The 21,427-nt window shown below is 41.0% G+C and overlaps 1 protein-coding gene across 3 annotated transcripts in view; it reads right to left on the bottom strand.

The window, feature by feature from the left end:
- Window positions 1–21,427, bottom strand: part of MTUS2 (microtubule associated scaffold protein 2) — a 447,573-nt gene that overhangs the window by 56,071 nt on the left and 370,075 nt on the right. The window contains exons 1-2 of one of the 3 annotated variants that reach the window (XM_090273749.1): window positions 15,727–15,968; window positions 4,642–4,708 (exon numbers count right to left, since the gene is read on the bottom strand). In XM_090273749.1, coding sequence (XP_090129875.1) covers window positions 4,642–4,708; window positions 15,727–15,780 — 121 coding nt within the window. In that variant the 5' untranslated portion in view covers window positions 15,781–15,968. Of the gene's footprint in view, window positions 1–3,970; window positions 4,387–4,641; window positions 4,709–15,726; window positions 15,969–21,427 lie in introns of those variants that run through there. The other 2 variants (XM_090273747.1, XM_090273746.1) reach the window with 2 other exon arrangements.

The raw sequence follows: 21,427 nt of genomic DNA on the forward strand, positions 1-21,427 counted from the left end.
AGCTCTGTGCTTACAGAAGTTACTTAATCGATTTGAGCCTCAATTTCCTAGAAAACAAGGACACCAACACCTACTTCACTGAGTTGTTGGAATAAATAAATAAAATATTTGTGACAGAGCTTGGTAAGTACTAAGCACTATATAAATATAGAGGGTTATGATAATAAAATTGGAAGATAAATTTTATGTATAACCCTGACAGATAAAACCATCTCAGCGTCTGTATTTATGTGTGGGTTGCTAGTTATAAATAAGGATAAATTGAAAAATCCGTTCTAGTTAGTAACTTAAAAGCAAATATACAATAACTTGTGGTATATTGACACAAACATAGATTCCTAGCATACATTCATATCAAAACTGTCAGAATTCTTTAATATCTTTTTTTTTATGTTATAGAACATCCAGGGTTTTTTTTTTTTACTGTGTTTCAATAGGCTGACTTTAATCAAAATGTGGATTTAACCTTTCAGTTTTTTGTATAATACCCGAGACACTCTGCCAGAATGATTGCTTTGTTCAATATTGCTTTCTGTTTTAAAACTATATTTCATGCTAAGTGTTTTTAAAGTATTCAGTAGAGATGAAAAATAGAAGTCCATCTTAAGTCTGAGGATGGCAGAAAGATAAAAACCGAATGAATCCGGCTTGAGGCAGGAACAGCCAGAGTACAGGCTGTAACAAGTTCAAGAGAGGAAGGTGGCTAAGAGAGGGCAATGGAAGCCACATGTTTGTCCCTCAGCCTTGGGGACTGGGGGACAGTGGAAGGTAAATAAGACTAGAAGGAGGCCAGCTGGGGTGACTGCAGACCTCTAAGATGAGAGGCCATTTCACACTAAATTCAGGTAATCACAGCTGTGAGTAGCCCAGAGGTGGGTATGGAGTTAGTGTTGGTCCAACTCAAGTCCATGTGTACATCTCAACAGGACTTCCATCTGGCCAGGAAAACATCAGAGCCAACGAGGAGAGTAAGCCAGAGGCTCCATCTGAACCTAGCTATGCACTGCTTATGTTTTTCTGTCTGGTGGAGTTCATCTAATGCATATTATTTAAGGCTCAGGTTTGCTAATAAAGCAGCTTTTCTGGAGAGAGGATCATAAACATCCACCTGATAGCAATTAATAACTTGAAGCCTAAGGTCTCAAAAGGAATGCCCCTAGGAAGAACTCGTATAAATTTATTTCAGCATTTACACATGTGAGGGTGACCCTTCACTTATTCAATGTTTGACTTCCAAATCTTGAGAATGACACTCTATCCAAAATTCAAATCTCATACTTTAAAAATTACATTTTCTGAGAAATTCTAACGTGATAAAAGTCAAATATTAAACCTATTACTAGCATTTTTGCTCCTTCTTTCCTGGATGTGGTGCTGGATTCTGGTTTCCTAGAGAAGCATTATGCCTTTTGGCTTTTCCAAGGATGAACCCAATTAAGGCAAACTCCAAAGATAAGGCAAGAGCCATCATGCCTGGAGGATGACTTGCAGATGAGATGCTTTCAAGAGGATGACCAGAGATCCCTGTCTCTATAGGGATTACAATATAACACAACTGACAACAATTTTCAGCCACTCTACAAGGACTCTACTCTTGGACCACAAAAAGCTCCATCCCAAACTACACCCTGGCACACATTTGGATATTATCTGTCTCTTTTCAGATGTATGTGGAGGGAGGGTGGAGTGGCAGGGGGAGGGACTGAGAGCGAGAGAGACTGACTTAATTTCCTCTTTATATGGTAATGCTAGATACAATGAGATTAAATCCACTATAATCTTTTACTTTGATTTACAGAATAAATATTCAATACTAAGGACATACAAATGAGTTTAGAACAAATGTCAAATGCTATCAAAACTATTGGTCCATACTTTTGAGAATATATTTCAGGAAAATAATATGAGAAAAAAAGTAATTTGCAAGTAGTACATTTGTTGTTGCACAATAGCAGATAATGGTAAAAACCCAAATACTCAAAGGGAAAGAGCAGTGTATCCTAGTTTATCGGTGTGATAGAATGTTTTGTAACTATTAAACGTCAGGCATGAAAAGCTTTTCTGATACACAGGAAGAGGAATGGGGAAACAAATAGTCTTCCTTTCTGTAGGTGTGCACGATGAGTAGTATCTGAAAAATTATTGTGGCACCCACTGGCCCAGGGACCATTCACTGGGGTAGCAGGCTTCAGTACATGCTCAATAATGTGTTCTTTCCCTGCCTACATGTGTCTACCCAAATCTTAGTCAGCCAACAAGGCCCTTCTCAGACAGCTGCTCCTCCACGAAGCCTTTGGTTATAAGTTGGAGGACATGAGTTGAGTCAGTCACCATTAACGGTATATAGCACTGGGTCACAGCTGGCCCACATGGTACCCTTCGGCAAATAGAAAAAAAAAGCAGTCCTGAGTCTGGGTGGCAACAGCCCCACGCCAGCCAGGGCACCATGGGGCACAATAGGGCTGCAGTTTAGCCCCCATGCAGAGGGCTGCCCTATTGCAGGCTACAACCTACTTTTTGCAGCTTCTTCCCCTCTCCTATTCTTCCCCTCTTCCATGTCTGAATTCACAACCTTTGGAAATTCCTAATTTCTATTTGGCTTGACCATCTCTCTTTATCTATGATCATTTGTAAGTCAGATTTATAAGCTTAATTCTGTTTTCCTCTCAAGGGAATACTGCGCTGGTCAAGACACTGGGATTTATGGATTTTCAGTTAACATTGAGCTCATATTATCCTATCTTTCTCCTGTTCCAAATGCAGTCTCTACAGTGGCTCAGGTGCTCACTGCTGAAGTATCTACTGGGGCTGGATGCGGGACTGAGTGGATGGGGCCGCGAGACTGCCAAGGCCATTTGCCTCCCACTCTTACCCCATGGCTTTTTCATTTGTCAGGAGATTTCTGCTTCTATTCTTAGCACTAATGCAAAAATGAAATAAGACTTAAACACACACACACATACACACACTCACTTCAATGTAATCTTTGTGTAGTTCCTTCTGCATTCAGAAGCTTCTGGAAAGGACAGAGAGAAGCTTTACTGGATTCAGCCCACCATACCCAGGTGGGTCAGGGTGCACACGCCCAGATCCAAAGCTTGGCCACAGGGGTGTAGACATCTCTCTAGGGAGGGATTCACCCTAGAGTGGAAGATTTCTTCCTCTGTTTTCAGATGCAAGGTGCTATAAACTTAATAGTTATGGGAGTCACCTTCACACACTGCTTTATCACCAGTATCTTCTTTATCTGACTTTCCTCTTTATGAAGGGGAATGAGGGATGGAGAGGTTAGGCAACCTCCCTACTTACACAGGTGGGTCATGTGCCCGTAAAGCCCATGCTTAGAACCACCTAAGCACTCCTCCACTTCATGGAGAAGTACATACCCTGCGGATCTCGGCTCCTAGAAGCTTCTGCACAAGCTCTGCCTTGGCCATTCCTGTCAGGCCTCACCCAGAAAACCCATGGGGCTCATCCCCAGGGCCCCCCAACCAGTGTGGCCCAGCTGGAGGTGCTCTGCAGCTGAGGCTGGGAAGGAGAACTGTTATTTCATGCTTTCCCACAGGGGCCCACCCCGCTCTCCTTAGAGGGGATTAGAGGCCATTGCTGACCCCTCTCAATGATAAAAGAAGTCACAAAAATCACAGTGAAGAAAAAAATTTTAAGGTTAAAAAAAGGGTGGGAAAGCTGTTTGGCCATTACTGCCCTGTCTGCTGCACATCCTCGGAGTCGGTTTCCCCAGAAACATCTGTCTTTCTGACTCAATCCCACAAGCATGGCTGGCCTGGAGGAAAAGGCCTTAGGGTGGCTGGGACTGTCCCACTTCCTCTGCCCCTGGAGGGAACCAACATCTGCACACAGAAGGTTGTCCCCAGGACACTGGATACAGGACAAATGCTCACGGGGAAGAGAAGAGCAGCAGGCCAAGGGGAACAGGCTATGTTTATTTCACCTTTGCTGATTGCTTCTTGGGGAGCGAGAATAACAGGGCCTTGAGAGAGAAATGGGATCAAGAATGGGAAGATGGCAAACACTTGGTCTGATCTTTGGCTTCAAGAGAAAGCCCCAGAGTCTGGGGATTGTCCTGTCGTCTGTAAGGTCCCTTAGGGTTAAGACTGAACAGCACCATCCAATCATCAGAAGACCAGGAGTGTCAACACAAACCTCAACATTTTAATCCACTCATACTTGTGTTGTTGACCTTGTGCTATGTCACAGAATATTTTGTGGCAGGGAACAACGGTGGCAGGCAGCTGCAGAACACTTGTGTGTTTCAGAGTGCCTCTTGGAGCTGGGCTGCTTCTCTTGGAGCTCTGCCTGCCAGGGGGTGCCTAAACAGCAGTTGCTTGCCACAGCACAAACATAGACGGATGGATGGGCTGCCATCTGTGAGGAGCAGAGTCAGGGCCTGATTAGTTCCACTGTGAACTGTTACGAAGCTGTCTTTGTGACCATAGACACGTAAAAATTATGGCTCCCTGCAAGGCTGCAATAGCCCCCTGCTGTGCTGGGTAAGACACTTCATTTGTCTGGGAAGGTTTGCTCTGGCTTATTACATGAGACATAATTGCTTTTGTTACACATTCACAGGTATCAGGAAAAGACATTCTGTACATTCTTCGTTTTCAATGCCCTACTTACCAACTTCATCCCTGATGTTTGCAAGTTCGATTGACAGCTCTTTTTCTTTCACAAGGGCACTTTCACTCTGAAAAAACAAAATGGATACCGAGAGTCCCCTAGTTTTATGCTTGATAAGCATTTTCACATGTTTAATTAATAAATCATATTAAGCAAATATTTATAAACCTAACCCTTAAGGAGATAATTTTCTCATTATATAAGCATATAAAAACTTACAAAGCCAAATCTGACTCATTCATTTGGATCACATTCAAAGCACAAAGCTTGCAATATAATATTAATAATATCCGTGGCTGTGCTTTTCTCTATATTGCTCTTGTATAGATCATCCTTCAGTACTTTTTTTTTTTGCATTTCTATGTCCTTCCCATTAATCTACTGTTATGTATTATTATACATTGTTAATTGTTATCCCTATTATGAGATTTTTGACCATGAAAATGTCCACATCATATTGCTCTAAGGTGCAAATTTTACCAACTGAACTCTTGAACTTACCCTTTTGTCCGTACTCGCGTTGCCAGCTCCCTAATGAATAATGAGCACAACGTAACATAACACATTTCTCTTTGTAATAAGACCAATAACAAAATGAAGGACTTCAGAGTTTTTTGTGTTCAATTCTGTATCAATAGAAGAAATAAGTAGGATATCTTATACTTGAAGTGTCATTTAGTGCAAAAAATGTCATTTGTAACTAAGTAACTGCTAAGTTGGTTTCAAACCAATATCTCCTGTGACATAAAAGTCATTGAAGTGATGCTGAATATATAATCTTTGTTACTGAGTCACCGTAAATATTTACCTTTCTTATGATTTTATTATACTATAACTAAGAAACATGTGCCATATAAATTCTCTTCAAGTTAGAGATCCCAAACATATAAAGTCTCTGTCATTCTGCAGAAGGTACTCCCGAAGCAAACATTTCTAAAGAGGGAATATTAGCTAAAATGTGTACCAAATATCTAGTGTGAATATCATCAAGACCTTGTGAATGTTCTTTCTTTATTAACCCCCTTGACTTTGATTTCAGCGCCTTTGAAGAACCTGCGCAAAATCTGAATAGACAGTTGTCACAATCTTGTTTCTGTGTCTGCTGCGCTTAGACTTGGGTAGCACGTGTATCACTTTGGGTTAAGGGGAGGGTCTCAGGATATCCAAGACGCATTTGCTAGGCAAAGTCATAATTTCATTATGACAAAATAAAACTCATATTTGCAGAATAAGCTGATAGCTATTTTAGTCCCAGGCATCAACAGTTACTAGCTCATGGTTCCCTTAAGAACAATGTAGCAATGATACATCCTTTGAGGGACAATGGACCCCATCTCATTCATGAAGCTCTCTCCTTCCATCCCAGCCCAGAGCATCCTTTCCTTCCCTGAATTTGAAGGCTAGGGAGTCCACCTCAGAGTGTATATTTTCATAATCACTAAGCGATGCTGCCTTTATGCCATGCCCACTGTTCAGGGTTGTCATGAAGGTTAAATAAATTAATATATGTGAAGTAGTTAAAATGGCGTCTGGTTCTTAGCAAGCTCTATACAGGTGTTATTTAAACTCCATTGTTTCCTTTAATTTTATTTGTAACTGGATAACATCCGATAGATAATAGGTGCTTTTCATATTAAGTATCAAAATGTGTTTATAATTGTTATACCAATCTTATACTCTGTTTTTAATTTATTTTAAAGCACCTTCCTGATTCTGCCCTGATTCTACTCTAAGTTCAAAGACCGGAGAAACCAGAATAAGAAACGTATTCTAATTAGACTGATCACCTGGATTATATGCTTGTTCTATATAATATGGCCAGCTGATATTCATCTTATTACTACAATACAAGTTAAGAAAATCTGGTATTCTGGAGAGGGTAAATTTCAGTATTTACCCTACAGTAATTTTTATCTAATGAAAAAAACTAACTCATTTCTACTATCAAGAATAATTTTGAACACTCCTATCCTTAGTCCCTCAGCAGAGCTAGCAGATCAGAATACTGTACTCATCAGACCAGAAATAGCAGCACTAAAGTATCCACTCTCGGAATTGAGGAGAGGTGTAGAGAGGTGTGGAGATTGAAAGGAGGTTAGGCAGTGAGCAACCAGAACTTAATAAAAACAACAAACAAACTTGAATTTCTAATCCAAAGCCAGTATTCCCTCTGCTCCAGGTAGGAGTTCTTGGAAAAGAAGCCCCGAGGGGGATGTTAACTTGCCTGAGTGATCTCCCCTATCCTAACAAACCCCTGGACACTTTTTAGCCACCGGAAAATCAGGCATTTTGGAGAGAGGAGGCCAAAGGGTCCTCAGCAGGGAAGAGGACTGGCTGCAGCTGGGGACAGTGCTGACTATAATGGGGATTACCAAGGAAGACTATGGGACTTGATCGCTTTGGTGATCTGCAGAGGCAGCTTAAGGTCGGTTGAGGCCCTGGGTGCAGAAGAAAATATTGGGCCCCTTAAAAAAAAGAGCAAGACAGGGAAAAGAAAAATATGTATTTATATGCACAGAAAACTATTTTTAAAACCGTAAATGAAACAAGTACATATCCACAAACTAATTTACATCCCTACATATTTGCGTATTTGTGTATTTGCAAGTCTGTACTGCAGGAGAACCTTTGTGAGTACAAAGTAGCAAATATGATTCTATTGCTCCCATGAGCAGTAGCGCAGCCATGCGGGGCCTATGCAGCATAGTATGTGTATAGTATGCAGCATAGTAATGAAATAATGAAAATAAGCGAATATAAACATACTATCAGGTTTTACCACCAACTGTAAACTTGTACATAATTAAGATGGCGCATATGAAACCAAACTTGGTGTCATTAGAAAAAAAATGTAAAGAAAAAAGTGTAAAAGGAGTTTTGCGGGGCCCTTCGGAAGTCGGGGCCCAGGGTGCGCACCTGCCAAGCCTGCTGTTAAATCCGCCTTTGGAAGCCAGGGATACTAATCCCCCCTCATCCCTATCCCACCCTCATCCCCACCCTTTTACAAGTGCAGCTATACAACCAACCAGTTTCAAACTCCAGTCATCACATGGCTTAGCAAGGAAGGGTCAGCAGCCCAAGGTGAGCAACAAGCCCTACTGCTCAAATGCCAACATAGCATACGTGCCAGGTACAGCCCAGGAGAGCTCTTGACCACACGACTCTTCCCAGTTCTGTCACTGGGTCCGGGGTTTCCATTTGCCTTTAAGGAGGACAAAACAGGCTGTAGGTTATAGAGCCAGCCAGGAAATGGCAAATGCAGGAGTTTTAACCCAGAATTCATACTTTTCATCAAACACTAACATACCAAGTTCTTCTCTCCTACCCATGCTCATACAGACGTAACATCACGGTTCAAACTGCATTTCTCCTCAGATTGGATGTGAGCACTTCTTACCACGAAGACGTTCATGTATGATGGCAGAGAGGCAGAGTCAGTTCTGACCACTCTGTTTCAACGAAAAACTTCCCTTGGCTGTATTCACACCCCACCCACCACCTGAACGACGCGTATGGTTTGATCTGCGTGTTCTGTGTCAGGACATTTCCAACATGGCCTGCGTGGGGATGTAACTTCTGGTAGGGTGGCTATTTCCCTACTGGCTGCCCCCAGCCCTCTGGGGTGGTCTCTGCATGAATACTGCTGGGTCTGGCACAACTGAGCTCTGCTTGCAAAGGCCAGCCTGTGCGGTTGAGCCACAGACCTTCCTTAAGTGCTTGTTCTTGAAATATCAGCATTTCTAATTTATGAATGCTCTGCATCAATTTGTTTTATGCTGGCCAAACCAGAGTGATGGGCGCAGCCCTGCGTGGAATGAGTCACCTGCAGTGACTGCAGGGATGCTGTTCCCCAGGCAAGATGTGAACCGAAACGGACGTTCACTCTCCACACCTTGCCTCGGAAAGCTGTCTTCCATCCACTGCTGGCAACAGACCCCAGCAGCTGCCGGCCAAGGCCCTCATGTTCTGTTGAACACCCAGGAGTGATGTCGTCCCGAAGACTCCCTTGGAAAGAACCTTGTGCCACTGTTCCCCTTTGCCCCCTAACCTAAGCTAGTTCCAGGCTGAGGACATGGTGAGATGACTGAAACATGAGCCAGGCCTCCTCTGCTGGCCCGGCGTTAGTTCAGTGCCTCCCTACATGGGGGATGAGTGGAAAATTCCTAACTAGTGCCAAGCACATGAGCTCCTACTTTTACTCCAAAGGGCTAAAAATAGAATTTAGGATTAACCATCCAAACCATCCTAGTGATACAATCCAGAAATCACTTGTCTAGGAAGGCCACCCTTCTAATATTACTGTTAACTCTGCGACAGGCTTAGTTGGAAATGGACCCTTGGAGAACACTCATCTGAACCCCATACCAGCAGCTGTGTCTTCTTAGCCACCTCTTTATTTTGGTCACGTACCTCTGTTTTGTACTTCTGTTTTGACTTCTCTGTTCGCCCCAGTGGGGTACATTGCAGTCACAGAGGAGTTCACAATCAGCCATGCCCATGAAACCTCAAGCTCTCCCCTTGTCTAGCCCTCAGGAGACCCCTGCACATCTGCTACAGTGAAGCCCATGGTTCTGAGATACAGCTGCCGTGCTGGGGCTGCTCACAGACTCTGGGAATGCTGCTTTCAATCTTCCTTAGCTACAGAAGCCTGGCAAAGCATACCACCTGCAATCATTCCATTAACTTCAAGCAACTGGATGTGTGGCCAAGGGCCAGGCAAACCTGCCCCACTCTGTTATTTTAATATGCCTGGTCAATGGGAGTTATCTGTCAAGTGGTTGATGCCACCCATGTGAACTTGGTGGTAAGAGGATGTGCAAACGCCTCTCCTTGTTAGCATTAGCCATGTGATCCTCAGTGGGCATCAGCCATCTAAGCCCCTCCTTGGATCAGAAACCAACAGAAGGGCTTATTTATCATTAAAACTGAATGTTGGGTGAATCTGAGGTGCTTTCACCACAACTAATCCATAAATTGAAAATTTATACAAAACAACACATATTTACTGAGTGACCACTATGTGCCAGAGTCAGTGAACGAATGAGTAATTATTTTAAAAAAGTGATATAATTGATGGGGTAGGGCTGGCATGAAGATCTCTGGGGACCAGAGGATGAATAAGCAGGAGGATATGAAGGGAGCATCCCAGGCAAAGGCCAGGGTAACTCATGACCAAAACAGCACCTGGGGTTATTTCTGGGAACCTTCATCAGATGGACTCTTCTCTTTTCCTCACCATGTCTCCCTCTCTGGTCTGATTCTCCCTCAAAAAATTCTTCTCCTTTTTAAAAAAAAAAATTATTTATTTTTAGGGAAAGGGAAAGGAAGGGAGAAAAAGATGAAGAGAAATATCAACACGAGAGAGAAACATCCATTAGTTGCCTCAACGGGTGACTGTTTTGACCAGGAATTAAACCCGCGACCTTTTCCTTTGTGAGTTGATGCTCAAATGAGCCATGCTGGCCAGAGCTCCCTCAAAAATTCTTGACCGACTACAAGGAATACTGATGACAGTTTCATAAAATTCACTGTTGTTCTGGGTGTTTTTATCAGCTCCCTCTTCCCCACCTGATATTTTTTTGAAAGGTGGGCATATATATGTAAATTTAAAAAAATATGTAAGCCCAAAGACTGCCAACTAATTTCAACTATCTTTTTAGCCTGCTCTAAAAGCAGATCAGGAAAACTCAACTCCATACACTGGGCCATGTTTTCCAGGCTAAATAAAAGACCCACAATAGAGAGCTGAATAAGAAATCTATAAAATTCTGGTTTTTGAGGAAACATCCCAATCCTTTTTGTTGTGAATTTTTGAAATTCAAAGGGACATACATACACGTGAAATTACAAAGAAGTTAAGAAATTTTTCATTCTTCCCAGAAACAATGTTGCTTTTCATTGTGGGTTCCAGGAGTTCAGGTTAGGCTTTTAATTCTACACGGTAAAACTGGGTCATACAGGGAAACATTGCCTTTGTGTTTCAAAATGAAGCAGCCACAAGGTGACATCAACAGAACTTCTACGTTTTCAGACTTGTTTTTACAACACCTTTGTGAATGCTGCATTCCTGAACAATATCAGCATTGTGAAGATTGGCCAAATGCATACATAACTCTGTGGAAAATTCCTCTGGGAGGTGCACTGACCTTTTGTTTTTCATTCAGTTATTATGCTGTAAGGCAGTACTGATGCCATGCTTTGACTTAATCAATGAGTATTATTTCTTTCACATATAATTAACCCAGGCCACCATATTTTGTATCTGCCCCTCTATGCTGAAATAAAATTTAATATAGACTGGTAAAAGGGAAGGTTTCATTCATAGTTAATGTTTTCAAATACATGACAATGTCTACTTGTGTGAAAAATGAGCAAAACTGTCTTGTAAAAATCACAATGACTAAACTTAAAGGTGGTTCATTCCAGCCTTTGCCCTTGTGCATGCTGGGGACTGTTTGTGGTTAGAAAATGACTTGCTTCCCCAAGACACTGTAGTTAATCAATCAGGGGATGTCATGCCACACCTGGATTACTAGTGAACAATTAGAGAGGACAGAGACTTATGGAGCCCAATGAGAAGGAATGTGAATTCAAAGGAGTAATGCTGGGAAATTTTGGATCTCTGAGTAAGCATGAGAAAGGAAACAGCCAATACCATGATTTTTAACCCATTTATGTATCACTTAAGAAGTTTCTTTACCTTTCTGAATTCAAGCTTCCTCTGATCACCTTCCCAAATTCATTGCTGTAAGATCTCCCCCACATACCTGAGAGGAACAGTGAGGCACTTTCTCCCAGCTCCCACCATTACCAAGGATTTAGAGAAAAGGTATATAAGATTAGCCTCTGCCGTTATAACCAACACAGAAAAGGTTAGGGTAGAGATATGCAAATTAACCCCAAAGGGACAGGGCAGTAACTAAACCTGCTAGGTCAATTGTAGTGAAAGGAGCAAAGCAAAGGGAGCTTAGAGAAAGCAGTCACCAAGGTAGTACTAATCACATGGTCCCCTCGACTGCATTTTCAGGCTAGAGGGGTGACAGGACACAGACACACCAGGCTCTGAGGCCACTACATGCCTAAATTATGTGTCTCAGATTCTATTCTTATCAAAGTTTCTTATGAAGCTAGACCTTGACTCTAAAAAGAAATAATATGTTTTTCAGGCTGATTATCATTCACTCTTCATTTGGTTATCATTCATTTGCCTTTTGTTTTTATTGTTAAAAAACAAGGTGGCATTCTGGTTTATACATCTAGTTTATTTATCTTAATAACTCAATATCCCCAAAATGATCTGCTCTGGCAGGCTAAAGGTAAGCAGCTTCTGAACATGCAGAGATGCTGGCTTCACCCAGGAGTCTTTGGAATCCACCTAGGTGTCCCAAGTTCTTCCTGGTGTGAGAAACGCTCACAATAAAAACCGGGACACAGGACTTGAGCAGTAAAGCGAGGCCTTTATTCACGAGTCTGCAGAGCCGGGCGCACCCTCACAGCCAAGTAGACAAAGATGGCTGGTTTTATAGTCTTACCTTCCCCACCCTGAAATTGCCACCCTAAAGTGAAATTGATTAGCTTCCTCGCCCTAAAGTGAGAGCGATCAGCTTCCCAGCCCTAACGCAATTAGCTCCCCCTCCCTTCTCCTCCTTCCCCGTTTCTCCATTACTGGTCACTCCGGAGTTACAATCTAATGTGTTCATCTAAATGCCCCTATTGTGATTTGTAAATATGCTAATGCTGTCAACTCCCTTCTCAGAGATCCTCTAATTACATTTGCCCTTAAGACCCTTTAATTACATTTGCCCTTTGTTACTAATGACTTTCAACTGGTTTGGGAGTCACTATGTCCTTGTTTCTTACACTGGTTCACAACTTTCCTTTCAAAATACCTGCAGAATAAGTCTTTCTACAGATTGCTGCTCTGCTTTATGGATGAAAAAGGGCTCTGTAATAAATCAGACCGGGTGAACTGACCATAAGTTCCTAATTGTGCAGGTCATGGTGGGAGTCACTCTCCAGGCCTATAGAAGGTTTATCTGTTTCTTAAACAAGCACTGTCCATTGCTCTTGTGCATCTACATTAACACAGCTTTGAGATGCCAGAGTAATCCTCTTTTTTAGACCCCTTGGAGGTATAACCACCCTCATGGAAACACATATTCTTGGTCACTATCCTGTACCTTGCTTCCTCTGACTTTTATGTAATCTTCCTTACAGTCCCTCCTTAAATCCAAGTGCATAAGAAACACTGCAAAACTGTCATTCTTTGGAGACTTTGAGATCTTGTTTCTTGGCAGTGTCTTCAGTTTGGCTCAAATAAATTGTTATAAAAATTCTCTACAGGTTTGAATGTTTCTTAACAGCTCAGACTCCCAAGATGGACCCCTACTTCTTATTAACTCAAGTTAAAAAACCTGAGCCTGGCTTTTAGCCTGGAAAGTACTTCTCTGCATTCCTGATGTGCTCAGGTTCCTCTGTGTTTCCACTTAGCCTTCAACACACTGGGCTAACACAGCTTCACATAGGCACTGCTTGCTTAGGATGCCACTGCTTCTCCTCACTAGTTTATGAGAACTCCCCCACATTCTTTCAAGTGAAATTCATGTTCCACTTTTTCCAAGAAACCTTGCCTACAATTCCAGCACTAACTTCTCTTTTCACTAAGATTCCAGGAACACATAAAGTTAAGACCACAGAATCTCAATTATACAATACTCTACTGTACTAAGGTTTTAATTGCTCTATACATGTTATTGTCGCCTACTCCACTTGTAATTTCTCTGGAAAAGGTAGAAGTACAACTGAACAAGTAACAAGTAAACTCCACTGGGAAAAATGTATCTTCTAATAATTTGTGATAGTTCCTATAATATGTAGGCACACAGTAAACCAGCAATAAATATAGTCAATGGATTTTTTAAAAAGTTAAAAACATAAGCACAATCAGCTTTTAAAATCTTTCTGTTCAACCAAACTGTTAAAAGTTATGTTTTATTTTTCAAAATTAAGTTTTTTATTTAGTATCCATATAAAGTTCTGAGAAAATGTTTCTTGTTTCTTTTTTTTTAAAGGATTATTAAGCTGGGCTAAAGTAACTAGAAACAACTTTACCAACAATTTTATCAAGCCTCTTTTGATGGTGATGCTGGGATTCTTAGAGTTGATTGGTGAACTAAAGGATTTAATTGTGAGATTTAAAGGAGTACTGATTTCCTGAGTTGGAGATTGGAGTGGAATCCCATAATACTCCTAGTATACAATACCTGGTTCAAGAGTTAATGATTGAATAAACAGACAATTTTGACATATTGCCAGTGAAGTTATCCTGAAAAGTGGGGGATTAAATAAAACAATAATACTTAAAAAATATTTAACAAAAGAAAGCCCTCAATTCCTAAAATAAGAACCCACAAATACATATCTACAAAACCATCAGGAATACTATTCTAAAATATAGCAAAGAGAAGTCAAGAAATCTGGGTGTAAACATAATGAGAAAGCTGACAGATACAGAGTAAGCTGCTAAGTTTTCATCAGTAAAAAAAAATAATTTGATTAAACTGGAGGTTTCAAAGCTAGAAGGTTTGAAAGTTACTTAAATATCACACTGCTAAAGAGATGAACTTTTAATTACCTTCCCAAATGCCCAAACTAAGAAGACTGACACAGGGATAATTATTTTCAAGAACTTGATTTGAAACAAAAAAGGATGGTTTCACTTTAAAATATATTTTTCTCAAAAAATGGTCTGTGTATTATGGCTTCTACTTCTAAAAAATCTGTATCAGGGTTTAGGAATATGAACATAATATTGTACATGTAGCAAATCCTTCCCTGTTATTATAATTATTGTTCTGAAGTTTCTTCAATGCCTTTTTGTGACCACTGCTTTGGAAAAGGGGCTTAATTACTTTAATGTTGGATTTGCAAACAACTGAGTAAAAATGTCTTAAATTTCTTTTTGTTGTTAAAAGCACATATATGCGTACATAAATATTTTAGTCCGTACTCATGGTAGCAAAAGCCAAGCCTGCTGAAACAGTTATTTCTATTGGAACAAAAGTACTAGGTGACTTTTACAATAACAGCTTAAATTTCCTAGGTGGTACATAATCTGACTTTAGGTCACAGTTTATAAAGAGACTGATAACTAAGATGTTCCCAAGTGACCTCCTTGTAATGAGTTTTATATTAAGCCATATACTTCCTTCACCTGGTCACATACTATACCTCAAGCTATCTCTGTAGCTGATGTCCACATGGGGAGAAAAGAGGCTATTTCAACCCCTTGTTAAATCCCATTTCATGTATCTTTGAGAAATCCCAATGAGCATGAGAATAAAATATACTGTATCACAGAGACAAAGTTTCTGGCCAACATATTTCTAGTAGTAAAATTAAAAGTATATCCTAATCCATCTGCAAGCTCACAGGCACATGTCAAAAGTAAAGAACAGCTTTTGTTGGAACTGTCATACAGTTCTAGCTTGTACGGTATTTCCAGTTCCTTGGCTGTGAATTTCCTGCCACTGAAGACCTGAACACACCCATAGAGCCTGGCTCTTAGTTTTCACCTCTGTGCTATTCATCCCATGTAATTCAAGGAAGCACAGAGAGAATAACTGTACTGGTGCTTTCCTCTCTGCCCCTAAGAATACAAATTAAAGGATGGATGCTGTTTGTAAAAAAGAGTGGTAAACTTTCAAAGTTAGCAGTTGGCAGAGAAAAACGTGTCTAACTAATCTAAATTTCCCACTAGAACATCTTAGGATTCATACGTACATTAAAATGCATTGAGAACATTCCAGGGATTTCTTGGCAGCTTGAATTTCAAGCTGTTCAAGCAGAGCCCGACTGTTTCAGGAAAATGCAACAGTTAACATTTGAGGCTGCAGGAACCAGAATTATGTAAGGCTCTGCAAAGTGGGTGAGACCAACACACTGGAACCGGCAGGGCAGCCTCCTGCCCATCAACAAAGCGTGCACACAGGCCAGGGGAGAGGGACAGAGGTGGCAGGCGGCTCTGGCTTTCTCTCTGCCGTTTCAAAGGAGGAGAGGGAAGAAGAGAGAGGGAAAGCAAAGTACCGTCTTGTCCAGGCACTGAAGGCAGATATAAGGCTTGCAGCAGCAGTGGCCCATCCCGGCAGGTTGGCTGGCACGGGGCCCTCCTTCATTCAGCGGTAATTCCTAAGGCGAGGTACTGGCTCAGACCAAAGGGGCGCGCCGCTGGGAGCTGTCACAACTTCCATGTGGTCCCCTCGGCTACCTTATTTCTCCTAATAACTTCAGGAATCCCGGAGCCAGAGGAACAGGAGGAGGAGGGGCGCCGAGCGGGGGCGTGGGGATCCTGCTGCGGGAAGAGGGAGGGCGGGGGCCAGGAAGGGAGGAGACGGGGAGGAAGGATCACTTTGCCACTGGAATCCTCAGAGTGAGGTGAATCAAGAGTCGCAGAACAATCGAGCATATACCAATTGCCATCTCCTGGAGGACAGCCAGCGTGCCCGTGCGCGCAGGGGTGGGGGGCGGCCGGCGGCGGCGGCTCCCAGCCCTGCCTGTGTGCGGACGCGCCCGTGCATCACGCAGACGCGCCTGGAGAGCACGCGGGGACACAAAAGAAGAGCCTGGCGTCCACGGATGTTGTGCGCCGAGGACTGCGGGGAGGGCTAACAGGCTTGGCTCTGTTCAGACGCTGTCTTTCTATTTTTCTGAGAAGTAAACACATTTATAAACGTGATGTATCTGGCTTTTCCTCTCCTGTAACAACTCCTCTCAGTGTATTGGGTGTCTCTGGGGACCACCAATTGCTTGTTTTCAAATTTATGTGCCCTGAGCAATTTTTGCCTTATTTGATGAAACCTTTATATTTGAAATATAATTGTGAAATCGCTTGCCTAGGCAGACATTCACAAACCTTTCTAGTGGCTTAAGTAATTAAATGGGGTTGGGGGCAGATATCCCCCTGGGCATATCAACAAAAAAGCCTTAGAGGACTTGATTTTTGGGGCAATTTGTAATCTTTAAAACAGTTAACAATAAAAAAGGGAAGGTGTAGGGAGCAAAGTTTTTTTTTTTTATTTAAAGACACATGGCATTTCAAAGATACATTTGTGTAATCCTGAAAGTAAAAGATGTGAATGTTTACAAGATTAACTTTGTATTTGTTGATACTTCAAAGGAGAAATCCTGAAATGTATTATCTACATAAATATACAATTACATTTTTGCCCATTAAATTTGCCTAAAATTATAAACAGACAGAAGTTGTTAAAATTATCTAGTTTTATTAACCTGAGATTTTCCAGGCAGATTTTAATTAAGTAGCACAGGCTCTTTAGATTTGCTTGTAGAGAGGGCAAGGATGTTTGGTGATCAAATAAGAACAGACAGGGATATTTGCCTTAAATCTGAAAGAATAAACTCAAATCTTTCTTTTAAACTAACAGGTAAATTATCATAGTCCATTAGGAGAGCTGCATGGCTGTCCCTGTCAACATTTTAACCTTACATGCACTTTGAGCCATCATTTTCACTTCTATCCTACCATAATCACAAAAATATGCAAGGGTGTATGCATGAGGATATTCAACTTAGCATCATTTGTAACAGCACAGGAGTGGAAAATACTCTAGATACGCAGCACCTTCCCACTTCATGGAAAGGTGACACATTGTTGAGAGAAAATAAACTGTTATAAAGCATAAAGCAAAACTGTGTTCATATATACATTTGTATGTGTCTAGATAAAGTTTTTGGGAAGATACACACCTTCCATGTAACAGAAACCACTGCTCAGGGAATGAGAAATAGGGGCGAGGGAGTGAATTTCCAATTTTTACCCTCTTGCCAGCATTTATTATTTTTATTGTTTTAAATTAAAGCATACCAAGTCATGAGCTTGGGCAGCCCTCCCTAAGGGCAGGAAGCTCACAATACCTGGAGCTTGAATCTGGTCTGAGAACTGTTCCTAACACTTTTGAAACACTGGGATAAAAAAAAAAAAAGTATTGCAAGAAGCAGTGCCCTGGTACACCCATGTTCACAGCAGCATTACTCACAATAGACAAAAGGTAGAAGCAACCAAAGTGTCCATCAACAGAGAATGGATAGACAAAATGTGGTCGTTCCATACAATGGAATGGCGTTCAGCCTTAAAAAGAAATGCCGACACATGCTACAACATGGATAAACTTAGGACATAATGCTGAGTAAAATAAGCCAGTTATAGAAAGATAAACAGTGTGATTCCACTCACATGAGGTACCTAAAGTAATCAAATTTATAGAGACAGACAGTAGTATGGTGATTGCCTGGGGTTGGGGTGGGGGGAGTGGGAATGGAGAGCTGTTATTTAATGGTGTCAGTTTCTGTTTTGCAAGTTAAAAAGAAGTCTAGAAATTGGTTACACAATAATGTGAATGTACTGACTGCTACTGAACTAGACACTTGAATGATTACATTGGTACTTTTTTTGTCATGTGTATTTCATCATAATTAAAAATAAAAAATGTGATGGCTTGCATTTCTCTGGAGGCTGACAGTCCATGCAGAGTAGACTACATTAAGATAAAGCCAAGCCCCCATGGTGGAAGGAGTCAGCAGAGTGGGAAGGCCCCATAGTAATATAATAGGAAACAGTTTATAAATTAGGATTTAGATTGCCCTGTATTAGAAAACTGCTGCTTGTTCTTGGATGATGTATGAGAGTGCTTGCTCATGCAGTTCTCCACAGATTAGGGTGAGACTGGGGAGGCTGCCCAGAGAAAGATGACATTCAGCCTTTCTGCCTGTGCACAGATGGAACTAACTATGGGGTGTGGGACCAGAGTTGGCTCAGTCCATCCTAGACAGCATTGCTGAAATCTTGGCACACACAGTACATAGGCTTCAGTGCAAATTACCCAGATTTTGAGAAATGTACCAGTGTCCTAAGGTTGTACCATGTTTGTTTCCTTTATATTTTAAAACAATGTTAAACATACTGAAAAATAGAGGGATAAATACAAAGGACCTTTGTAGACACATTTCCAGTTTCAACAGTTATCAAGATTTGGCACATGTGTTTCACCTGTCCCCTTTTTACTCTTTTTTTCATACACTTGTCACCCAGATTCAATAATTATCAAGGTTTTGTCACTTTATTTTTGGTTGTCACTTTTCTTTTTTAATTTGTTAAAGTATCTGAAAGCAAAGCACTATATACTTTAGTATGAATTGCTGAAAATTATGAACATTTTTTAAATCCTCACCCAAGGAGACAAGGTCTGTCTAGAAATAGCCCAGCCATTGTTAATATAACGATAGTGGTTTGCATGATATCAATGTAACCTGGCAGCCAAGGAGGACAGACTGGAGTGTGCATGCATGAACAATGACAACTTCACTATTCTAGTCAGTAGGGGCAGTAGATACCATTGAGTGAGCATGTGTACTGTGTGGCCATCACATTCAAAATGACTGAGCAAGTAGACTAACGAATCCGCATCAAATTTTGCATTAAGCTTGAACATTTCTCCACAGAAACTATTTGGATGATTCAGAAGGCCACAGCTATGGGCAGCTGGTGATTGGCAGCTTCATCACGACAATAATGCCCACTCATGCATCACATCTCAGGAAGAGTTTTTTGGCAAAATGTCAAATCACCCAGGTGACTCAGCCTCCCTACAGCCCAAATTTGTCATCCTGTGACTTCTGGCTTTTCCCAAAACTAAAATCACCTTTGAAAGGGGAAAGATTTCAGTCCATCGATGAGATTCAGGAAAATATGACAGGGCAGCTGATGGTGATTGAGAGAACTGTGTGAGGTCCCAAGGTGCCTACTTTGAAAGTGACTGAGGTGTCATTGTCCTATGTCCAATGTTTCTTGTATTTTATATCTCTATTTTTCATATTACATGGCTGGACAAGCTCTGGAAAGACCTCATGTGCTCATTGATTTTAGAGAGAAAAGGAGAGAGAGAGGGAGAGACAGAGAGAGACACAGAGAGAGAGAGAGAGAGAGAGAGAGATCGACGTGAGAGAGAAACATTGATTGGTTGCCTCTCATATGTGTTCTGACTGGAGATGGATCCCAAAACCTAGGTATGTGTCCTCACCAGGAAGTGAACCCACAACCTTTTGGTGTACAGTACAACACTCCAACCTACTGAGCCACCTGGCCAAGGCATGAACATTTTTATATAACCACAATGCTATTTAAACTTTGAACAAAATGACAATATTACCTTGGCACCTAATACCTAGTCCCAAGTGAGATTTTCCTGGTTTCTGAAAGAAAATTATTTTAATTAATTTTTCATATTTCTATATGATGATTTTATTAATGTAAAATATTTTTCATTTGGTAAGACCAAAGTTAACTTAAAATATAAAGCATAAATAGTGCTCAGAAATAAGACTGCTTGGAAAGAGTTCATTTCATTGCATGTAGAGCAAATGATGTAAAGGATTGTATTAAATTTCAAGGTTTGAAAGCATTCACATTTTTTAGAAATTACTTTTTTTAGAACACACATATATTTTTTTCAATTACAGCTTCAATTCAACATGATTTTTGTATTAGTTTCAGGTATATAGCATAATGGTTTGATAATCAGTTAACTTACAAAGTGTTCCCCTTGATACTTCCAGTATCCATGTGACACCAGGCATAGATATTACAATATTAGTAACTATATTCCCTGTACTGTACTTTACATCCATGACTAATAGGTAACTACTAGTGTGTATTTCTTTTTTTAAAAAAATATGCTTTATTGTTTATGCTATCAGAGTTGTCCCAATTTCTTTTCACTTTGTTCCCCTCCACCCAGTGACCCACCTCCAGTTGTCCCCCCCTTAGTCCATGCCCATTAGTTGTACATATAGTTCTTCTCAACATCTTCCTATCTACTCCACTCCCTCCTACTATGCTTCTTAATTCCTGTACCATCTCCCCCCCTTTCCCCCTCCCCACTGACCTCTCCCCAAAATGTTCCCCATACCTATAATTATTTTCCCACTCTCGTTGCCTACTTAGTCTGCCTTTGTTTCAATTCCCTAGCTTCTGTTGTTGGTTGTTGTGATACAGTTTTCATTTTAATGTTCATAGTTTTGATCCTCCTTCTCCTAAACAAGTCCCTTTAACATTTCATATAACAGTGGTTTGGGTCTGATGAACTCCTTCAGTTTTACTTTGTCCTGGAAACACTTTCTCTGCCCTTCTATTCTGAATGACAGCTTTGCTGGATAGAGTAATCGTGGCTGTAGGTTTTTGCTTTTCATTACTTTGAATATATCTTGCCAGTCCCTTCTTGCCTGCAGACTTTCTTTTGAGAAATCAGCTGGTAGTCTTATTGGGATCCCTTTGTACATAATTCTCTTCTGTCTTGCTGCTTTTAAGATTCTCTTTTTATCCTTAATTTTTGACATTTTGATTATAATGTGTCTTGGTGTGGTTCTCCCTGGGTCCAGTTGCCTTGGAACTCCCTGTGCTTCCTGGACCTGTAAGTCTATTTCCTTCTCCAACTCAGGGAAGTTCTGCTTCATTATTTTTTCACATAATTTTTCAATTTTTAGTTCTTCTTCTTCACATTCTGGCAGCCCTATGATTCAGATGTTGGCCCACTTATAGCTGTCCAATAAGTTTCTGAGCCTCTCCTCATTTTCCTCACTTCTCGTTTCCTCTTCCTGCACTGGTTGACTGTTTGTTCTTTCCCTATGTTCTGATTTGTTGATTTGATCCCTGGTTTTCTTTCCCTCACCACTAGTTTCATATGTGTTTTTGTTCATTTCAGCAGGACTAGCC

Source organism: Furipterus horrens, unplaced genomic scaffold, assembly GCF_987537825.1.
Source record: "Furipterus horrens unplaced genomic scaffold, mFurHor1.1.pri manual_scaffold_4, whole genome shotgun sequence".
Lineage (NCBI taxonomy): Eukaryota > Metazoa > Chordata > Mammalia > Chiroptera > Furipteridae > Furipterus > Furipterus horrens.